The 18,670-nt window shown below is 45.4% G+C and overlaps 1 protein-coding gene across 1 annotated transcript in view; it reads right to left on the bottom strand.

The window, feature by feature from the left end:
- Positions 1 to 18,670, bottom strand: part of Cables1 (Cdk5 and Abl enzyme substrate 1) — a gene marked incomplete at its 5' end in the record, with an annotated part of 113,337 nt that overhangs the window by 40,452 nt on the left and 54,215 nt on the right. The window contains 2 exons of the mRNA XM_008847650.3: positions 253 to 330; positions 17,818 to 17,910. Of these exons, the coding sequence (XP_008845872.1) occupies positions 253 to 330; positions 17,818 to 17,910 (171 nt within the window). The remainder of the gene's footprint in view (positions 1 to 252; positions 331 to 17,817; positions 17,911 to 18,670) is intronic.

Raw genomic sequence — 18,670 nt, 5'->3', positions numbered from 1 at the left:
ACACACACACACACACACACACACACACATACACACACACACACCCCCAAGGAAGCTTTCTGGCTGAAAAGAAAGTGGAGCATCGTTTCTTCCCCCCTTTAAAATTAGATACTGAATTTGTAAAATCAGATACTGAATTTGTAAAATCAAATTGAGGCAAATTCATGAACAGAGAAAAGTATGTCACATTATGCACATTGGCACCTGAACTTTTCACCCAGAGAACTATAAAGCACGCATGCATATACATACCCGGCGTGGGTACTGTCTCGATACGGCAGCACGGAAAATATACTACAGAAGGATCTTCTGCCACTGATAAGGACTATTCTAAAAAGTAAAAACAAACAAAAAACAAACAAAAAACAAAACAACAAACTAAATGCAAAGACTCAAAATCAAAAAACTTAAAAGAAGTTCTATAGCAATTAAGCATTCATGGAATTCACAGCAGTATTTGCATACTCCCGCCACCTCCTCCGACAGATGGTATTCTGCTCTCTTTGCAAAACGCAGCCTCAGCACAGCAGAAGTATGCTGCCTCTCCTCACCCAAATATTAACACGTGCAAGACCAGCCATACGTGCATCCTTTATCCGGTGAGAGCTGCTGGCTGTGGGCTGTGCATGCAAGTCAGAGCAGACAGCACTGAGTCTTGTAGCCAGTGCTGGGTGAACGGTCATGCCAGATTGAAACTACTGATTTCTGCCTTGCAGTAAACAATGCAAGAACAGCAGTGCCCAGAACCGTGAGCAGGAAAGCGCTCAGATGTCATTACCATCGTTAGTTTTCCATATTCTGGCAACATGTTAGGTTCTGAGAATAGACTGAGGGAACAATTACATAATCAGTCTTAGCCACCATCCCTGCTATAAAGAATCTACTGGAAACAGTTCTACACGATGCTCTTATGCAATCAAAGCCACTTAGAAAAACATTAAAAACAAAAACAAAACCCCTCAAAAGTACTTATTCTGGCATCTGAGAATAACTTTTGCCAAAGGGAGTTGCTGATGAAAAAAATGGAGAGATGAGGGGAAGAAATTAACCAAACGTTCTTCCTGGCACAAGGTCAACATAGATCAAATATGGAGCTTATTTACTTTGGTAATTTCCTTCATTATCACAACGTTAAAAGTAGGGAAAATAGCACCACCGGATGCATCAGAATTTAGGGATTTTAACCTTGTTTTGAAACTATGACATTAAGCTCCCCACAGCCCTGGGATAATGTCTGGTTCCCTGGCATGGCAGATCTGAGCCACTGCTGGCTCCATCTCTCCTGTCTCAGGGGCACAGGATTTCCCCATGTGTCTTACCATGTAACCATACTGAAATACGTGTAGTACTCCACCTTTCAAAAAACCTGCTTTATACCTGCATCTTCACCTGCTGGTTCTCCTCCCTGTGATATCCCGCTTAGGCACACTGGGTGAGCTGTTACTGGATCTTCAAGAGCTAGTCCAGAAGTCCCCCCACCTCGTTACTTATTCTCTTTTTGCTGCTGCCCCCAAGCTTCCTTCATGCTTCTGGAAGTGCCCTGGTGTGCTGACCTCTGCCAGTCACTTGGCTGCTCTTCTACAGGGCAAGTCAAGGGTTCAGCACCCAGTGGTTCTTCCACAGAGGTAGATCAGGTGCCAGTGAAAGAGTCTGGCTGCACAGAGGCACTTGAGCACTCATGGAGGAGACCCAGGGCTTCAGCTATCTGTTGACCCCACAGTGGCTCCTAGCCACAGGAGCTAACAGGACTCCAGTTTCTGAAATCAGCTTTGACACCTTTGCTTGACTTCCAGTGGCTTACTACCTCTTGGGAGTTTTGATCGCTTCATCTAAAAAAATGGAATCAAGTTGGGCATGGGAGCGCATACCTATCTCAGCACTTGGGAGGTAGAGGCAGGGGGATCAGGAGTTCAAGGCCAGTCTTGGCTACAAAGCAAGTTTGAGACCAACCTGGGCTATAGGGACCCCAGAACCAAGAATGATCGAATGACTGACTGAATGAATGAATGAACGAATGAATGAATGAAATGAGGTACAATTAGTACCAATCTTATTGGGAAGTTGGAAGAGAAAGTACGTTCATACTGGGAGAACCCTGGGGCATCGCCTGGCAAACAGGATATAAGAATAGGAAACATCTTCATCATGGGCTGTCTTCTTGGGTTGAAGCCTGAGCAGGAGAGCACTTGGGTTCAGAACCTCTCTAGTCCTCCTGCTGCTAAGATGTAAAAAGCAATGCTGGAAACAGCTAAGAGCATCATGTGGCCTAGATTGAAAACACTCGGAGATCATCAAACCCTTGTCAGTGCAACACAGCCGAAATGTTACATCCTGAGTGGGCCCTCAAGGCCAGAAGGGCCAGGGTCAAATCATCATGCTCATACCTGCTTTAGCATCACATGTGCAGCCCAGTAACAGGGCTTCCATCATGGCATGCCTGTGTAAATTTACTTACACTGACCCAATGGCTGACACAATACTCAATTATCTGCCAGGTCCTAAATGCTTCAGCTGATAAGGTAAAAGTCAATAAAGGCTACAGCCAAGGTGATGAATGAGCTGGTGGGACCAACCAGGGATTTGAACTTGAGCTCTTCCCTACTATGAGTTCTCTAACTTGCTAGAAAGATCTGTTCCTAGGGGTTTAGCTGGGCACCCATGGGCTTCTTAGATACCAACAGCCTGCCTTCATCCAGGTGTTCCACAGTAGCTTTCTAGCAGGGCCTACAGGTCACCCTTAGCTGACGTAGCATACCATGACTACCATCAGAGCTGCTGGAGCCGTGAGGCTCTATATGCTCACTCTGTCAGCCTGGACCTGTTCCAGATAAAGGACAGAGGCTCTCCCTACCCCACTGAAACACAGAAGAAAGAGTGTGTTGACCAAATTAACTGCCTCAGTGTCACTGCATTCTTGTTACTCAGTGCTAATGTTTCTCTCCTTCTCACATGCTAAATTTATTTGGACAATTTTAATAGAATGAGAAAACCAGAGACTGTCAATGCCAAGTGCAATCCAAGTTCTTTCTAACGTTTCAACCACAAGGCGCCTGTCAGTAAATGGGCCGTATTGTTCTATGAACTGCGGGCTTACTCTGGGTGGTCCTCACTATTAGGTCTAGATGTTGACAACATGGATCTCATTCAGAAAACTGTGTTACTGTATTGTACAGGCCAAGTTTGGCAACCAGGAACATGGGCTGTTTCCCAGCGATCCCACTGGAGTTATTCTCTAGCTGGCCAGTCTTAAGCATCTGGAGATGGGAGGGAAGAAGGAAGGACCTCGGCATCTCTGACTCTTCCCTGACATTCCTGGGCTCAACCCTCTGCTGAATTCCACTCCTGACAGGGGCCAGAGGAAGACGCCCTGGCAGAGATCCACACGGCAGATTCATGACAGGATTACCAACACTGCCACCGGGGCTCCCAGGAACACATCTTCCACATTTCCTGAAGTAGTTCTGGCATCAAGGGGGAACTGCAGGCCTTAGCCAGAACAGGCAAGCAGCAACAGGTTGAGAACAAGACTTGTACTCACTACACCAGCAACTGTGAGGAGCGTCCTGTTTAGACTTGCAAGGGCTCACGGGCATTTGCAGCTTTGCTCAACATCTACTTCTATGGAAATGCCGGAGAAGAAAATGAAATCAGTTTGCTGCCTTTGAGGGCCTCTGCTTTTCTTGAAAGAATTAAACTGGATGCTGGTAGTCATGAATGATAAACACCATTTCCAAAAGGCTTCTGAAATTGACCTGTGTCTGTGTCGTTGCCTCCAACCAGAGGCCACCTTCCTTCACACATGGCACATGATAAGATCACAATGTTCCCCATCTGTGACTCTTAACACTCTACTTGTAGTCAAGATGACCAGAAGGCTTTCCATAGAAGATTATGACTTTGATAGTAGAATGAACTCCAGGGAGATGGTTCTGTAAGGAATGAAAGCCACATTTCCCCACAAACATCTGCAGAAGGAAAAACAGAATGAAGGAAAAAGCTCCACAGGGCTGACGCTCACGCAGCCCACATTGCCTCTGGATACACAATGTTTTCCCAAACTTCCAGGAAGCAGAGAGTGTCCAGGAACTGGAACAGGTCTAATTTTCTTATTTACACTCTTGGGAAAGTGCATCTACTAAGGGGGTATTGCAATTTCAGCAGTGTGCATATCATGCTTTGCCCATGAGATCTGGGGCTGTTCAGAACAGCTAGGAGATGCCGAAGTGACCCCCGTTGGTCCCCACTGTCTGAAGGTTACCACCACGAGCATCTTCACGGAATTTGCTTTCATCTCAGCCCAGTGCTGATGACCTTGTATAGAACCATCCAGAATCTTCAGCTGTTCTGTTCAATGCCAAAAGCTGTCCTCTTGTTCCATTTCCAGACCCTGAGGAGCCTCTGTTGGCCTTGGGAGCTTTCGCTCTTATTCCATAACAGTAGAAACAGTCCATTAAGAGCATAAAAAATGAACAACTAGCGGTGGCGCATGCCTTTAATCCCAGCACTTGGGAGGCAGAGGCAGGCAGATCTCTGTGAGTTCAAGGCCGGCCTGGTCTACATAGTGAGTTCCAGGTCAGCTGGGGCTACAGGGAGATCCTGTCTCCAAAAGACAAAAACAAAACAAAACAAAAAACCACACACAACTAACTTAATGGTGTAGAAGAAAGGAATATCATACTTGTAACAATGGGAAAGACTACAGTGTTGTCTGCGCACAGCCCAGGGGTCCACATCAGGTACTGGACATGTGCAGAAACACACTTTGCCAATTCACTGTTTACGTGGCTGGGGAGCAAGAGAAAACACTCTGAAAATGGTACTACTATGGGCTGAATTGTGTCCCCTAAAAAAACACCTTGTCTTCCTATCGGTGAATGTAGCTGTATTTGAAAATAGGGTCTTTACAGTCGTAATCAAGTTAGAATGAAATGATACAAAATTAAGGTGGATCTCGAATCCATTTAGTGGGTCTTTATACTGAAAGAAATCTGAGGACGTCTAGACACACACAGACAGGGAAGAGATTATGTGATACTGCTGCCATCCGCTGACGCTGATGGACGGAGGGACGGTTCTCCTCTAGGGACTTCAAGGAGAACATGGTCCTGCATGCCAAGCCTCCAGAAATAACAGTGAATCCTTCCATGTTGTTTCAACCACCCGGCTCTGGGCACTGTGTAGGACAGCCCAGGAAAATAAATACAGCTGGCATTCGGTTGTGTTCTTTCTGGCTAGATTGTTGCCTCACATCACCCCCTGGGTAGGTCCTCTGTACCTACACTATGTTTGCTGTGTCCAGAGAAGGTAAAGGGCTGAAGACAGGCATGAGAAATCAGAAGAAGAGCACAGAATCTGGAAAACCCATTCTTTTCCCAGCTCCACTTTGACCCCCTTTCCCACAGCTGCTCCTTTCTCCCCTCACAATGCTCAAAAGCAGGGAGAAGGGGGGCTTAACCCCTTTCTCTTGGACCTGAAGGGCTGGCAATTATATAATGAAAGTTAAATGAAAACAGCAACAAGAAAATGTTTTTGTGTACCCTATTTACACTCTCGCCTTTGGTGGGGTGGCATTCCTCCTCAGAATATCCCCTGGCTGTTGGCTGTGCCTCATCTGGGTACAAGGACAAAGCAGGGGTCTGTGGGGCTTCCAGGAACATTCTTCACAAAGCGATCTGTTCCCTTCCATCCAGAAATGGGACAGAGATTGTTTGTGTGGGGAACTCACAGGATGGAGAAGCTCCTCAGAGAAGAAGGTGCTAGAACAGCCTGGGGAGTATGGGAGGGCCTGCTACAAGTGTGTGATACCTGGGTCAGGCCCTGGAGGAGGAGTGGTATTCTAGTAGGTGAGAGTCCAGGATGAAAGGGGATTTAGACCCAAGCAATGATGTGGGAGCTGCAGGGACCCCAAGCATGGTGACTGGGAGACAGTTGGCCCAGCTTCATCTTCAGGATGAAGCTCCTGAAGCTCGGTGCTAAGAAGCCCACCCAGCCCAGGTGGTGGGGACGACAGTCTTCTTACCATTTCTAGCAGGACCTTCCTCACTGGCACTCCTATCACTGCAGCATTACTCCCAGCACAGCAGGCCCTCACTGCGTGCAGAGGAAGTGCACTGCACCTTATCTCGGCATCTAGGAAGTGGCAGATGATGTCTGAGAAACAAGCTAGATGATCTTCTGATCCTTTTTCCAAGGATACTTTCTAAACACTCCTTCTATGCCAGGCATCCCACTAGGAGCTGGGATCTGATGAATGACACAGACAACAGCTCTGTCTCCACACAGCTTAGTTCGGGTGGGAGACAATACTGAACACAGGGAAGAGTATCTAAACCAGCCCTAGGAGGCAAGGTGGGCTGTCTGATAAAAGTGACCTAAGGGGTAAGTGGTGCTCAGCCTACACTGAAAAGATGTGCTTGTGGAGGGAGTGCTATGAGTGGAGATGGGCAGGACAAAGTCTTAGGGCGGACCATAGGGAGGAACGGAGAACAATGCTCCTTTCTGGCCCCCACTCCTGACTCGCCAGCATTTCTACTTACTCTGATTTATTTATTTATTTATTTATTTATTTATTTATTTATTTATTTATTTATTTATTTATTTATTTATGTGTATGAATGGTATGCCTGCATGTAAGTGTACCTGTGTTGTGCAGTGTCCGTGGAGGTCAGGAAAGGGTGTCAGAACCCCTGGCATGAGTAGGGTGCTAGGATTCACACCTGGGTCTTCTGCAAGAGCAGCCAGTGCTATTAACCACTGAGCCATCTCTCCAGCCCATCTCCACTTACTCTGAACACTCATGAAAGCCCTGAACATGCAAAGCTTACCTGGAGGGCTGTTTTCTACCGTACCACATTAAGTTGGACATTTACTAACAGTAGTTTTACGTGTGTCCAAAATCTGTTCGTGTCAGCTACATGTGGTTTCTAATTATACTTTTCCAATTAAAGACTGCAAAAATAAGCTGGCACTATGGCACATGTCTGAAATCTCAGCACTTTGGAGACTTGGGCAGAAGGATCACTGTGAGTTCAAGGCCAGCCTGGACTCCATTTCAAGACTCTGTCTCCAAAAACAAAACAAAACCCCAAAATAAAGTAATAAATAAGAAAGACTGAACAAATTATTAAAATGTGAAAACAATGCTGTTTCAATTAGGAAAAAAAAAATCACAGAATGCTTTTAACAAATTCAAACAAGGCTGAGAACATTGCTCAGTGGTAGACAGGAGACTTGCCTAGCATGCATAAGACCTTGGGTTCAGTCCTAGCACAGGAAGAATAAAATCAAACAAGTCACTGAAAAAAGTTACAAGTGAAAGAGGTGTAGCTAAGACAACTACGAACTAGAAAGAAAATGGTAAAGATGCAAAAGGCATTTGCCTGTAGAGTCCTGGGTATCTTCAAGAAGCCCAGTCTAGACGGTCCCACATTGAGTGGGAACGCTGAGGGGCAGGAAGTTGACACCAACCAACCGAGTCTACAAGCAAAGAAAAGCCTGGAATCAACAGACTTGTTGAGTGGCTAATCACATGGTGCTTTAAGTGAAAGTACATGTTAAAGCTATGGATGGGTCTGTGTGGACATTTTTCCCAGTGTTTACTAACCAGCAATTCCTATAATAATTCAGTGTAGTTGGTGGGTGGCATGGGGAGGAGATGGGTGGGAATGGTTGAGCCAGGGGAGTTCAGCAGGTCTAGGGTGGTATTGAGTGCCTAGTTCCAGAGGGTAATGGAAGCCATGGCTTGTGTGGACTGTCACTCACTGCCATGGAGTAAGGAGGGAAGAGCCGCTGGACCAGGGCTGTGAGGGAGCTGGAAGCACAGGATGGCAGCAGCACTCACAAAAAGCAGTGAGAGGAGGTGGTATGCAGCCTGCTAGGGCTATCAGGACAAAGCATCACAGATGGTTTAAACATCATGGGCTAGAAATCCAAGATCAAAGCATGGGTAAGGCCATGCTCCCTCTAAAGATGGGAAGAAAGGATCCATCTCAGGACCATCTCCAGGATTCCTGTGGTAAATGATTATCCCCAGGCAGTATATCTCCTTTTTAAGGACATCAATAATATTGGATTAGGCACCCACCCAACCCAGAGTGACCTCACTGTAACCAATTATACGAGCAATGACTCCATTTCCAAATTAGCTCACATCTTGAAATTAGGACCTCAACATATGAATTTAGAGGACACACAATTAAGCTCAGAACAGGAAAGTGTATATGGGGGCAGGGTGGGGCCAGGCTGAGCGCAATGTCACAGATGTTAGAAGACCCTGGAGATCCCACTTCCAGCTTTTTCAGGACAACACTGGGAGCTACATCAAGTGGCTCTGGTTCATAGTGATCATATTTCCTCTTCTGAGTACAGCATTTTACTGGTCAGGACCAAGGCCTGGCCTCCCCTAGCTCTAGACCTTTTCAAAGCTAAGGCGGGAATGAACTGTCAATTTGGAACGGTGAACATGTGTGATCTTGGCACTTTAGAGGCTAAAGCAGGAGAATTCAGAGTTTAGGGGTTAGCCTAGGCTACAGAGTGAGACCCTTCAAAAAACAAAACAAAAATATCACAAAAAACAGGCAACAACAAAAAAAATCCCCTGCTCTATCCAAAGAAGAGTCTGGTCAGAACTGGTTTCCAGCCCCTAAACCTTTCCTCTCTGACTTGCCTTCCCATAAACCACTGGCTGAAAGAAACAAGGACTTACAGACCATGAACTCTGCAACAGCGAATTGCTACGTGCACACAGCACGGATATTCCAAAAGCCACAATGACGGCCAGCATCACTTCCATGCTTTTTATAGACCAGTTTTGTTTGTTTTGGGACAGGGTCCTGCTATGTTGCTCAAGCTGTCCTCAAACGATCCTTCTACCTCACCCTCCCAAGTAGCTGCGATCAGAGGCACGCATCTCTGTGTCAGGGCTGTTTCTATTCTTGTTTGCGGGGACTTTTAAAGACAGGGTATTTCACTCTGGAGTACAGGCTGGTCTGGAACTCATGATCCTCCTGCTTTAGACATCCAAGTAATGGGATTACAGGAGTGTTGGCCACACTGAGTACCTCTATGATTTTTAAAGAGGCATGAGTTTAAAAAAAAAAAAAAAAAAAAAAAAAAAAAAAGGCCTGGTGTGTGGTATTGATCCTGTGGGCACCTGAATTCTTAGCACTGAGTACTGGCTTATGCCAAGCCTTTCCTACCTCCCACCATTCACAAGCAGTCAGGCAAAGGGAATCTGCAACAGGCAGGAAGCATTGGTGATGGACTGAGTGCTTGCTTCAGATCGGTGGTGAATGCTGACAGGGATGAAGACAAATCCTCGCAGGCCTCCCCATGTGGCAGTGACAGTGGGATCTGGTCTCGCTGTGAAAACAAAGGATCTGAGAAGGGCAAAGTGCACTCACTTAGCAAGGGCTGATACTGCTGGTGGCTCCCAGAAGATGCGCCCAGCTTACATACTGGATGGATTTGTTTCGTGGAGAAAAAGCAATAGCATTGGTCTTCTTGTGAGGAAGTCGGTCCACACAGATTTTTTTTGACATGGGCTGATTAGACATTAATCCATCGAGATGTCTTATTTAAGGGGAACGTATGGACTATAAAGCATTCAATGGCCCTGAAGTAAGAACCAGATGTCTGATAAAGTGCATTGTTAGCTACCCCCAAGTTAAATGGGCCCGGAGCGAGAAGAGAGGTACTAGTGGGCGGGTTGCTGGTTTCACAGAGGGAGAAACATGTCATTTCTGTGAACTCCTTTTTCAAATTATGTTAGTGTGTGGGGATGAGAGTGAGGGTATCATAAGCCAGGTGTCCGTGTACTTCTGATACATGCTGCCCCTTCCTCTCCCAAAACTTTTGGTCCCCAAAGGAAAAATTACAATGTGGTTTTAGTCCCTGTTCTTCTGTCATTTTACTGGCACATGCCTTTAATCCCAGCACTTGGGAGGCAGAAGCAGGTGGATCTTTGTGAGTTTGAGGCCAGCCTGGTCTACACAGTGAGTTCCAGGACAGCTGGGGCTACAGGGAGACCCTGTCTCTAAAAAAAAAAAAAAAAAAAAAAAAAAAAAAAAAACAGATAAAAGGTGTTGAAATCCTTTGTTTTTAAGTTTGTTGGCCAAGTTCACACTTTAGACTTCCATTCCATTCTTTATCCACTCCCATCTTGAGTTCTTTCCTAATGGATTTGAAAGTTTCTCCTAAGGGGCAGGACAACTCCTGGCCCAGTCTGCTTAATGCAGACAGCATCTCTACCTGTTCACAAGGAAATGATTTTTGAAGCAGACTCTGGAGGCAGCACTTCCAGGGCATGTGGCAGCCATGACTGTGTGCCAGGTGGACATTCACAGCCAGTCAGCTTAGGGCTCTTGGCCCCTGTTGCTTCCAAAGACAGGTGTTTATGAGTCTCAAGAGCTCTAAGTACCAAGAGGGATGGTTCCATCTTTCCTAATAGGATCACGACTGTGACAAGCATCACAAAAGCCATTTTGGCTGCCCTCACTCTTCATGCTCTGAATCTTGGCTTGTCACGCTGATGGTTCAGTTCCACCTGCCCAGCTATTCATTCTCAGGTGGCACCAGGTGGTCTTGTTCCATGAGTCTCTGTAAGCACTGTCATTATCCCAGTATATCAGTGCCTAATGACTGTCACTTATCTTTGCTTTTGTTTAATTATCTCTCTCACCACACAGCAGGGCTCTCAGTGAAGACTGGAACTATCCACGACTGGCAGCTCTTCTCGTCAGCCACCCCATCCCAGGATGCCCAAATACTCTTCCAGGCGCTGCGGCATGGGGCCGATGGCTGCCTCTCTTCCTCTCCAAAGGGCTGGCATGTAGGTTTGTGAATGGCTTTTTAGAAGACCTTGAATTGTTTTTGATTTTCACATCAAAATGAATTGGCTTAAGGAGACAACACACACGAGCCTTTAATTTTCTATAAGATAAAGTTTCCTTAAGTGACCCGCAATGCTTGCTTCAGCTTCTGATCTGCTAGAGTGATCATGTTCAGACCATGCCTTCCTTGCCTCTGCTTGAGGGTTCCTACCTTGCCTGCCATAAGTGAATAGCCAACCTCTCTCCCCATTCCTCAGACTCTGCTCCTGCGTCCTTCCTCATTCTGTCCCACATCAGTGGTTTTCCTGCAGTTCCTTAAACACACCCTCTATGCTCTGCCTTCCCACTGGGACAGTCACAGGGCTGGCTCCCTTACCTTCAGACCTCCAAAGCAAGGTCTCCTATGGGCCCCCAGCATCCCTCCATACTCTCACTAGCCCCTCTGCTGCTTCAGTCTTTCTATCCTTATCACCTTGTATTCTTTTAATCACTTATCTGCCTCCTTAGCTAATCTGGCAGCAGAACTGTTGCTTTATTCACAGATGCATCCTAGAAGTCCCACACAGAACAGATACCAGTCCAGTATCATGTGCTGAATGGACTACATGCAGGTACCACTGCATTCCATGTAGTCAACAAAGTAAAAGGCAGGTGGACTTCTGACCACTAGCTAGTAAAAGGCAGGTGGACTTCTGACTGCGTTCTGTAAAGTGAAGGGAGTTATGGGAGGTGAAAATCCACACTCTGTAACACAGAGTGTCATGGTGGAATGTGGGAAAGGTCTCCACTGAATTCATTCTTTTTCTTTTCATTTGTGTGTTTGTGTATGGTATATGCATATGAATGTGTAGGAGTGCACACTTGTGCACTCCTCTACCAGGCCAGAGGATACTATTTGTCTTCCTCTATAGCTTGTGGCCTTATTCCCTTGAGACAGGGTTTCCCACTGAACCAGAAGAGCTCCCTGTTTGGGTTAGGCTGGCCAGCCACTGGGTTCTTGAATCCACCTGTCTCTGCCCCCCCCCCCGAGTGCTGGGGTTACAGACATGCATAGCCATGCTCCCATTTTTACATGGGTGCTGGAGATTCAAACTCGGGTCTTCATGCTTGCATAGCAAGTGTTCTTACCTACTGCACCATCTCCCCAGCCCAAGTCCTCATCCTTAGAAACAACCAGCTAAAGACCAGAAACAGAAGAAAATGTCTTAAGCAAACATGTGAGAATGGTGTTAGGGAAACAAAGTCCAGAATGAACTAAGGTCTATGAAAAAGAAAGTCAGAACCCTACAATTGAGAATGCTATCCAGAACACGTGACTCATCCCAGGAAGCTGACTGCCACGGGACCATCCTGTTATAAGTCCAGCATCCTAAGACAGGACAATCATGCCAGTCACAATTGACAGTTGGGACTGACTTTGATAGGGTACAAAAGCCATGCATTTCTCGGGGCTAGCTTTCCATCAGGGCAAGCTAATGTAGCCTGCATTGTTTCATGTCAACATGTCAGCCTGGATGGAACTTGCTGTCCACCTCAGTGCCAACAGCTTTTCACATGAAGTCTCTTCCATCATAACTAAGGGTCTAACTAAATTTGTTCTTGCTAAGCTTTCTCTCAGTGAACTGGGCCCAGCACTTCCAACTGATGAAACAACTGCACCTTGGTCCTCATCTGTACTGCACATTCCCTGCTCTGGTCCTCTGAGGGCCGACCACGAGACTTACACCTTTTCCTCCCATCTCTGCTATAGGTCAGAGACCAAGCTGACCAGGAACCATGTGCTGTTCTACTCCAGCCCACCTTGGCTAAGGGTGATTGGCTAAGAAGCCGCAGCTGTTGCAGATTCTTAGGCTCCACAACCCCTGTCCCTCACTGGGAGCTGTGGTAATGAGGAACAGCCTAACATTTTGCTGAAATCAAGAAATGCAATGTCTACAGCAGTCTTCTAATTTACTAACCTAGTTATTCCATCAATAAGGAAATGAAGCTAATTTAACAAGACTCTCCTTGGTAAACTCATGTGGCCAGCTAGCAACATCCACGCTCTCTTCTAAAACCAACACAAACCATCTGTTCCCCATCTCTGCCAGCAAGCAGCCCAAGGCTCACCAGCCCAATAATTAAAATTCACTCTGCTACCACTGCAGAGTCCTTTTGACTTTAAGGCAACATTTGCCTGGCATTAGGCTTAGAACTTGAAAAAAATTCTCCATGGTGTATTGAAAATCGTTTGTATTTTTTAATTCTTTCCACTCCAAGCATTTAGTCCTGAGATGGAAATTCACTTAAAAGGCCTTTCTATTGGTTTCTCCGTGTGTGAGCACCTACTGTGTGGCTGGCTCATTGCCTTGTGTTTATGCTTTCCAGCTCTCCTTGAAGAGGCTGGAAGTAGGTCAGCAGCTGACCTCTGTTGACTTTGTATCATCAACCTCAACAAGTACATCCTTCTCCTGAACATGGCTTTTAAAGCCTGTAGCTATTGCTGGTGCTCTGTTATTTTATTTTCGTGAAAAAAAAATATGTAACAAGAACATGCTGTTAAACGGTTTGCAAGTGTGCAACTTCATGACAGTTTTACACACTGCTTCTTAAGCAAGTGCTGAACTACTCCTCATGGAAGTTGAACAATTTTATAATCCCATCTGCAATGTTTAAAGGTCTTAGTTTTTTTTCTTTTTTGTGTGCAGTCTATGTATGCACATGTGTACACCCATGTGCATGCATGTATAGGGTTAGAGGTTGACATCAGGAGCCTTCCTGGTCCTGGGATACAGGCACACATCACCATGCCCAGCTTTTCATATGGGTGCTAGGGATCCAAACTCGGCTCCTTACACATGTGCAGCAAGCTCTTTATGCACTGAGCCATCTCCCCAGCCCCATTTCTCTTCTCAATAGCATTTAGATCATTCTAGACTTTAGTTTCCCTCATAATATTCTTACAATTTTTATTAAGCTGTTCTTTTTCTAATGATTTTGAAGACAGAATTCAACAGAATTTTCTCTAAATGCCACAGCCTGCCATGGTACAGAATATGAATTTCCACCCTCTACTCCTGTGATGAAGAGAACGGGTTCTGTAGTCAGATACCTGGATGTAATTCCCACTTCCCTCTCTCCAGTATGCACTCTGTTAACCAGGGTTAACCAATGTATTCGTTTCCTATGGTTGTGTTAACCTGTTAGTGGCTTAAAACAACACAAATTTATTATCTTCTAATTCTGGAGATCGGGACTCCAGGCAGGTCTGCAGGTTGTTAGCAGAGCTGGTTCCCATTGGAGGTTCTGGGAAAAACTGGTTTGATGATCTCTTTCAGCTGCTGGAGGCCACTTGGACTCCCTGACTCGTGGCCCCATTTCTATCCTCAAAGCCAGCCAAAGGCCAGATGAGGGTGACATCACATCACCTGCTCTGATCATCCTGCCTCCCTCTTCTACTTTCAGGGGCTCTGCGAGTACAGTGGCTGTTATCTCTTTTAAAGCCTCGCTCATAAGCAATGTCAAAGCCTCCTTGTGATGATAGAACTATACATACTCACAGGCATGGGGATAGGAGGTGGACATCTTTGCAGGAGGATGTTGTTGTTTACTACAAACAAGATGGTAATGTCTTCCTCATAAAGTTATTACAAGGATTATTTTTCTTCTTCCTTTCCTTTTACATTTTTCAGTATTGGAGACTGAACCTAGGGCCTCATACATGCTAGGCAGGTGCTCTATCACTGAGCTGGGAAAACTAGTTTGACGATCTCTTTCAGCTGTGACCCTGATTATTCATATTTCTGATTCTTTTCCTTGAGCTCTAGTTCTGAACACTAAAACTCATTCAAAAGGTTATCTATACTCATGTGTTCAACATACACTTACTAATAGCTTTTTTTTTTTCCCCTTTCTTGTGCTGGGGATCAAACTCGGGGCCTTGTGTATGTTAGGCAAAAGCTCTACCATTGAGCTACATCCTCAGCTTTTGGTTTTTGAAAGGGTCTTTCTATATAGCTCAAGCTGGCCTCAAACTTGTAATTCACTTGTCCTCCCCCAACAAAATGCTGAGATTTCAGGTACACATCACCACATCTGGCTAGCCCGTTGAATACGGAGCTAATGAAGCGAAACATAGCAAGTCCTTTGGCACCAGAAAGCACCCAGTCAACATGGCTCATCATTTCCTGATGTTCATTACTTCCTCATCCCTTTGGCAATATCCTAATCACAGGTGCCAGCTCAGGCGAGAGCTTCACTTTCTCGGTCTCTAAGAGGCTGTGACCTGTGTCAGGGAATGGCCTTTTTTTATTTTTCAGCCTTCCCTAGTTCTGGAGGCCTGCAGCTAGACTCTGTTTCTCTGCATGTCTTCCTATGCAAAGCCCTCTCACAGAAATCACCGATTCTACACAGATGAACATGCTTTTTACCAAATAGAAACCTGCCATGGCACCCATGTGGTCTATCTGAGGTGCCAAATCCACCTTAGAGGCCAGCTGGGGTTCATCCAATATCACAGAGGGACCCGATTCCTCAGTAGGGAGCACAGAGCCACCTTGAACCTGTAGGTTTATTTCTCAGCAGCCTCTTTGATACTATCAGTCATGAGGCCGTTTAGTTCTCTTCACCTGTTTTGCTTTTCCAGGGCTATGATACTGTGTCTCCTTACTGGTTCTCAATTTTAGGGTACCTTTCCCCACTTTCTGTCTCAAGATTGTGCTTCCAACTCATGGTTAGGTCAGAGTTTCATGTCAATGCTCCCTGTTCATTTTGTGAGCTATTCTCTGGTCCCCAGTGAGATGCCAACTATCCTCAACAGTGGGACCTCTATCACACTGTCAGAAGTCTAGGGGACAAGGAAGCCTCCTCACTGGGGTCTTTAGGGCAGAAGGGCCAAGAGCCCTGGGTTTGTCCTGTAGATGGAGATGTTGGCTGTGTTGGAAAGCAATTACAAGAAATCTGGGAGTTATGCCCAGCTGTGAGCAGGCATGTGCCATGCTGGAGCAGCAACAGAACCAGCTCGGGCTGGAGGGAACCTGAGGGGTCCCAGAAGCCACACACTCACCTCCCACTCCTGAGGCAAGGCATCAGAGACCTTAGCCATCACACAGACCCTCCCTTGGGGAACATAACTGGGGCCTCTACCTACTAGAGCTGGGCCTGCAGCTCACCTAAATGGCAGGAGATTCCACTGTGCTGTTGGCAGCCCGCAGGCAAAGCTGTAGCTCTCCTTTCTGAAGGGCTGGGCCACATCTTCCCATTCAGCTCCTGACCACAGTTTCCTTCTGTCACCTCAGAAATACCATTTTCTTCCTTTTCCTCAATTCTTGCTAATAAATCCCAGGTGGAAGGTGAGCTTCTCTGGCCCTTTCACACCCTGCCTTGGGGCAGGTAGAGCCTGACTATACAGCCCATGGTCCTCACAGCTGTAGTTCCCACCCTAGTACCCAGTCCCGACTCTTTCCAGAAGCTGAGAGCCCCTCATACCCCCTCGTATGTAGCTCCTCATCAAAACTGCTGCCCCTGCAGTCTTGCTGGACTGTAACTGTTCACGCTGTCCCTGGCTGGGGTGTGGGGAGGTAGCTCTGTATTGTATTGAAATCACATTAATCCAATCTTTCATTCGTTACATCCACTCACTACCTAACCATGCCAGGGAATTAATTCTCTGACTCTGTACCCTGGATAGCCAGGACTGGAGGTGGATTTCTTTCGGCTGGGCTCATTTCTTTGGCTTTGTCATTAATTTTTATTTAGGAATTAAAGCCTTTCTGTGTTTATGCTATGGTTAAAGAGATTATAGAAAGAAAAAAGCCTTTACAAATGTAAATAAAGACTAAAAATGACAGTCTTGAAAGTAACAAAAATGGTGATGCAATGAATGTGGCAGAATTTGAATTGACAAGGAGCATCAGAGTAAAAAACAGAAATTTAGTGTATTCCAGTTAACAAATAGCTGATGAACTTTAACAGAAAACGCTATACTCAAAATATATAAAAATTATTTGGAGGCCTTGATTTTGCTATCCTGAAACCCTCACAATTGTTATAAAATTATGTTCTTTGTCCTGATAAGGCTTAAAAAAAATAGGTCTAAATGTCAAGAAAACCGGCCTTTTAAAAACTCAATCATTACTGTTATTATATAGGATATAAAGTATATTTTCCACTGCCAGAACCACGTGACCACTGGATTTAATGGAGTCTCAATGATAGAGTTCTCAACAACGCTGATTTTGTAAGAACAGGAGAGTACTAGTAGGGTTTTGTGGTTTTCTAGAAATCAGATCGAACACACTGGGCTTGGCAGCAGGACTTCTGCTCTAAGACAGCATATCAGCTGGCGGGTACCGTCCCTGAGGGTCAGGGAACTCAGGAGGCCAGAGGTCTCAGAGCTGTGTTTCTGTAGCCACTGGACTCAGATGAACAGACTTAACCATTCAATCCCAAGCATGGTGATAACAATGACTATAATCTATGTATTCTCTTGGAGAGTGTGAATATCAAGGACATCAAGCTCAACTACAATTATTATTTAATGGTGCTTCTCAAAAGGGATAGAGAAAGCAAGCTCTCCATCAGATGTCTGCAGGCCCAGGGCCCTGAACCAGACTTTGGAAAGAGCATCTGGCAAAATCTAGATTCACTCTTCTAAAAAGAGTGCCCAAAGCCAAGTTCAGCCAGACAGTGTGGGTGAAAAATGAAAACAAACCCAACAAAGCAGAGAAACAAAGCAAAAGCAACTTTTTTTGTTCAAAGTTTTCTGCTAAAAAAAAAACCCAAAAAAACAAAAAAAACATTGCTTGCACGCTATCAAAATTTCAGCTTGTTGCTGGTCTAAAGCTCTTGAGAAGCCTGAAGCACACTGGCTCTCCTTTTGGTGATTCCAGAGTGGGGGTGGTTCCAGAGTGGGGGTGGCGCTATCTAGGAAGTAACCCTGCTCAGCTCTGGCCATCAAATGGCCCCTCCCTCCCCGGCCCTGGCCAGCAGCTTCGTGCTGATTTGGTACCTGCCATTCCTGGTATCATGCTGCCGCATGTTCTTGATGAAATGAATCTTCTTAAAATTCTTTGGTCTGGGTGAACCTGAGAGAGTTCGACATCTGAAAAAGAAAAAGAGTCATTTCAAAAACACAATCAGATGCCTGCTGGACAGCTGAGACATCTCCACACAAAGACAGGAAGGAAAACACCAGACAAATGGTTAGAGTCACCCACAGCAGGCAGGAGGAGTCTGCAGACAATGAAAACAACGCAGCAGAGAGGAAGCTTTAAAATCCCAATGACAGACAACTTCCTTGATAATACCGATAATATTTTATGAGTCTCCAAAAGGCCAGCTTATGAAAATTATGGTCCCCAGTTATAATAACATGACCTAACCAGATTCCAAGGACATTATTCTTCATTGCCATGTTACAAAGAAAGACCCTGAATCAACATAGGTAAAAAGAGCAGAAAGTTGTAATTTAAAGGATTTGGGGCTTGGGGAATAACATGGAAAATTCAGTTCAAAAACAACCCAGAATCATTTTTCTTCTGTAACAGGAATTTGGCCTGAATTACCTGGACAGTTGCCCCAAATGCTGACTCTGCCTGAGAAGTCACAGCTTAAATTTGAATGAGAATTGGAGACCCAGCTAGCTGTTGTTTCATTTTATTACTTCAGAATAAATTCTAAATAAACACCTACTGAACCAAAGTGACCTGGCTTCAGTTTTTTCTCTCTCGGAATAGGCAGTACTTGCTTATGCTGTTGTTTTGATAAATCACAAGCTGAAGAAATTTTACTTGTGTGGAGCACTTTTTGAAGTTTCCTGGTAAATTCTAGCTTACAAAAACTACACAGGCATCATTACCACT

This window comes from Nannospalax galili, unplaced genomic scaffold, assembly GCF_000622305.1.
Source record: "Nannospalax galili isolate Female #2095 unplaced genomic scaffold, S.galili_v1.0 scaffold162, whole genome shotgun sequence".
In the NCBI taxonomy this organism is placed as follows: domain Eukaryota; kingdom Metazoa; phylum Chordata; class Mammalia; order Rodentia; family Spalacidae; genus Nannospalax; species Nannospalax galili.
Note: the sequence above shows the minus strand (reverse complement) of the source record. Positions and strands in the feature narration are given on the sequence as shown.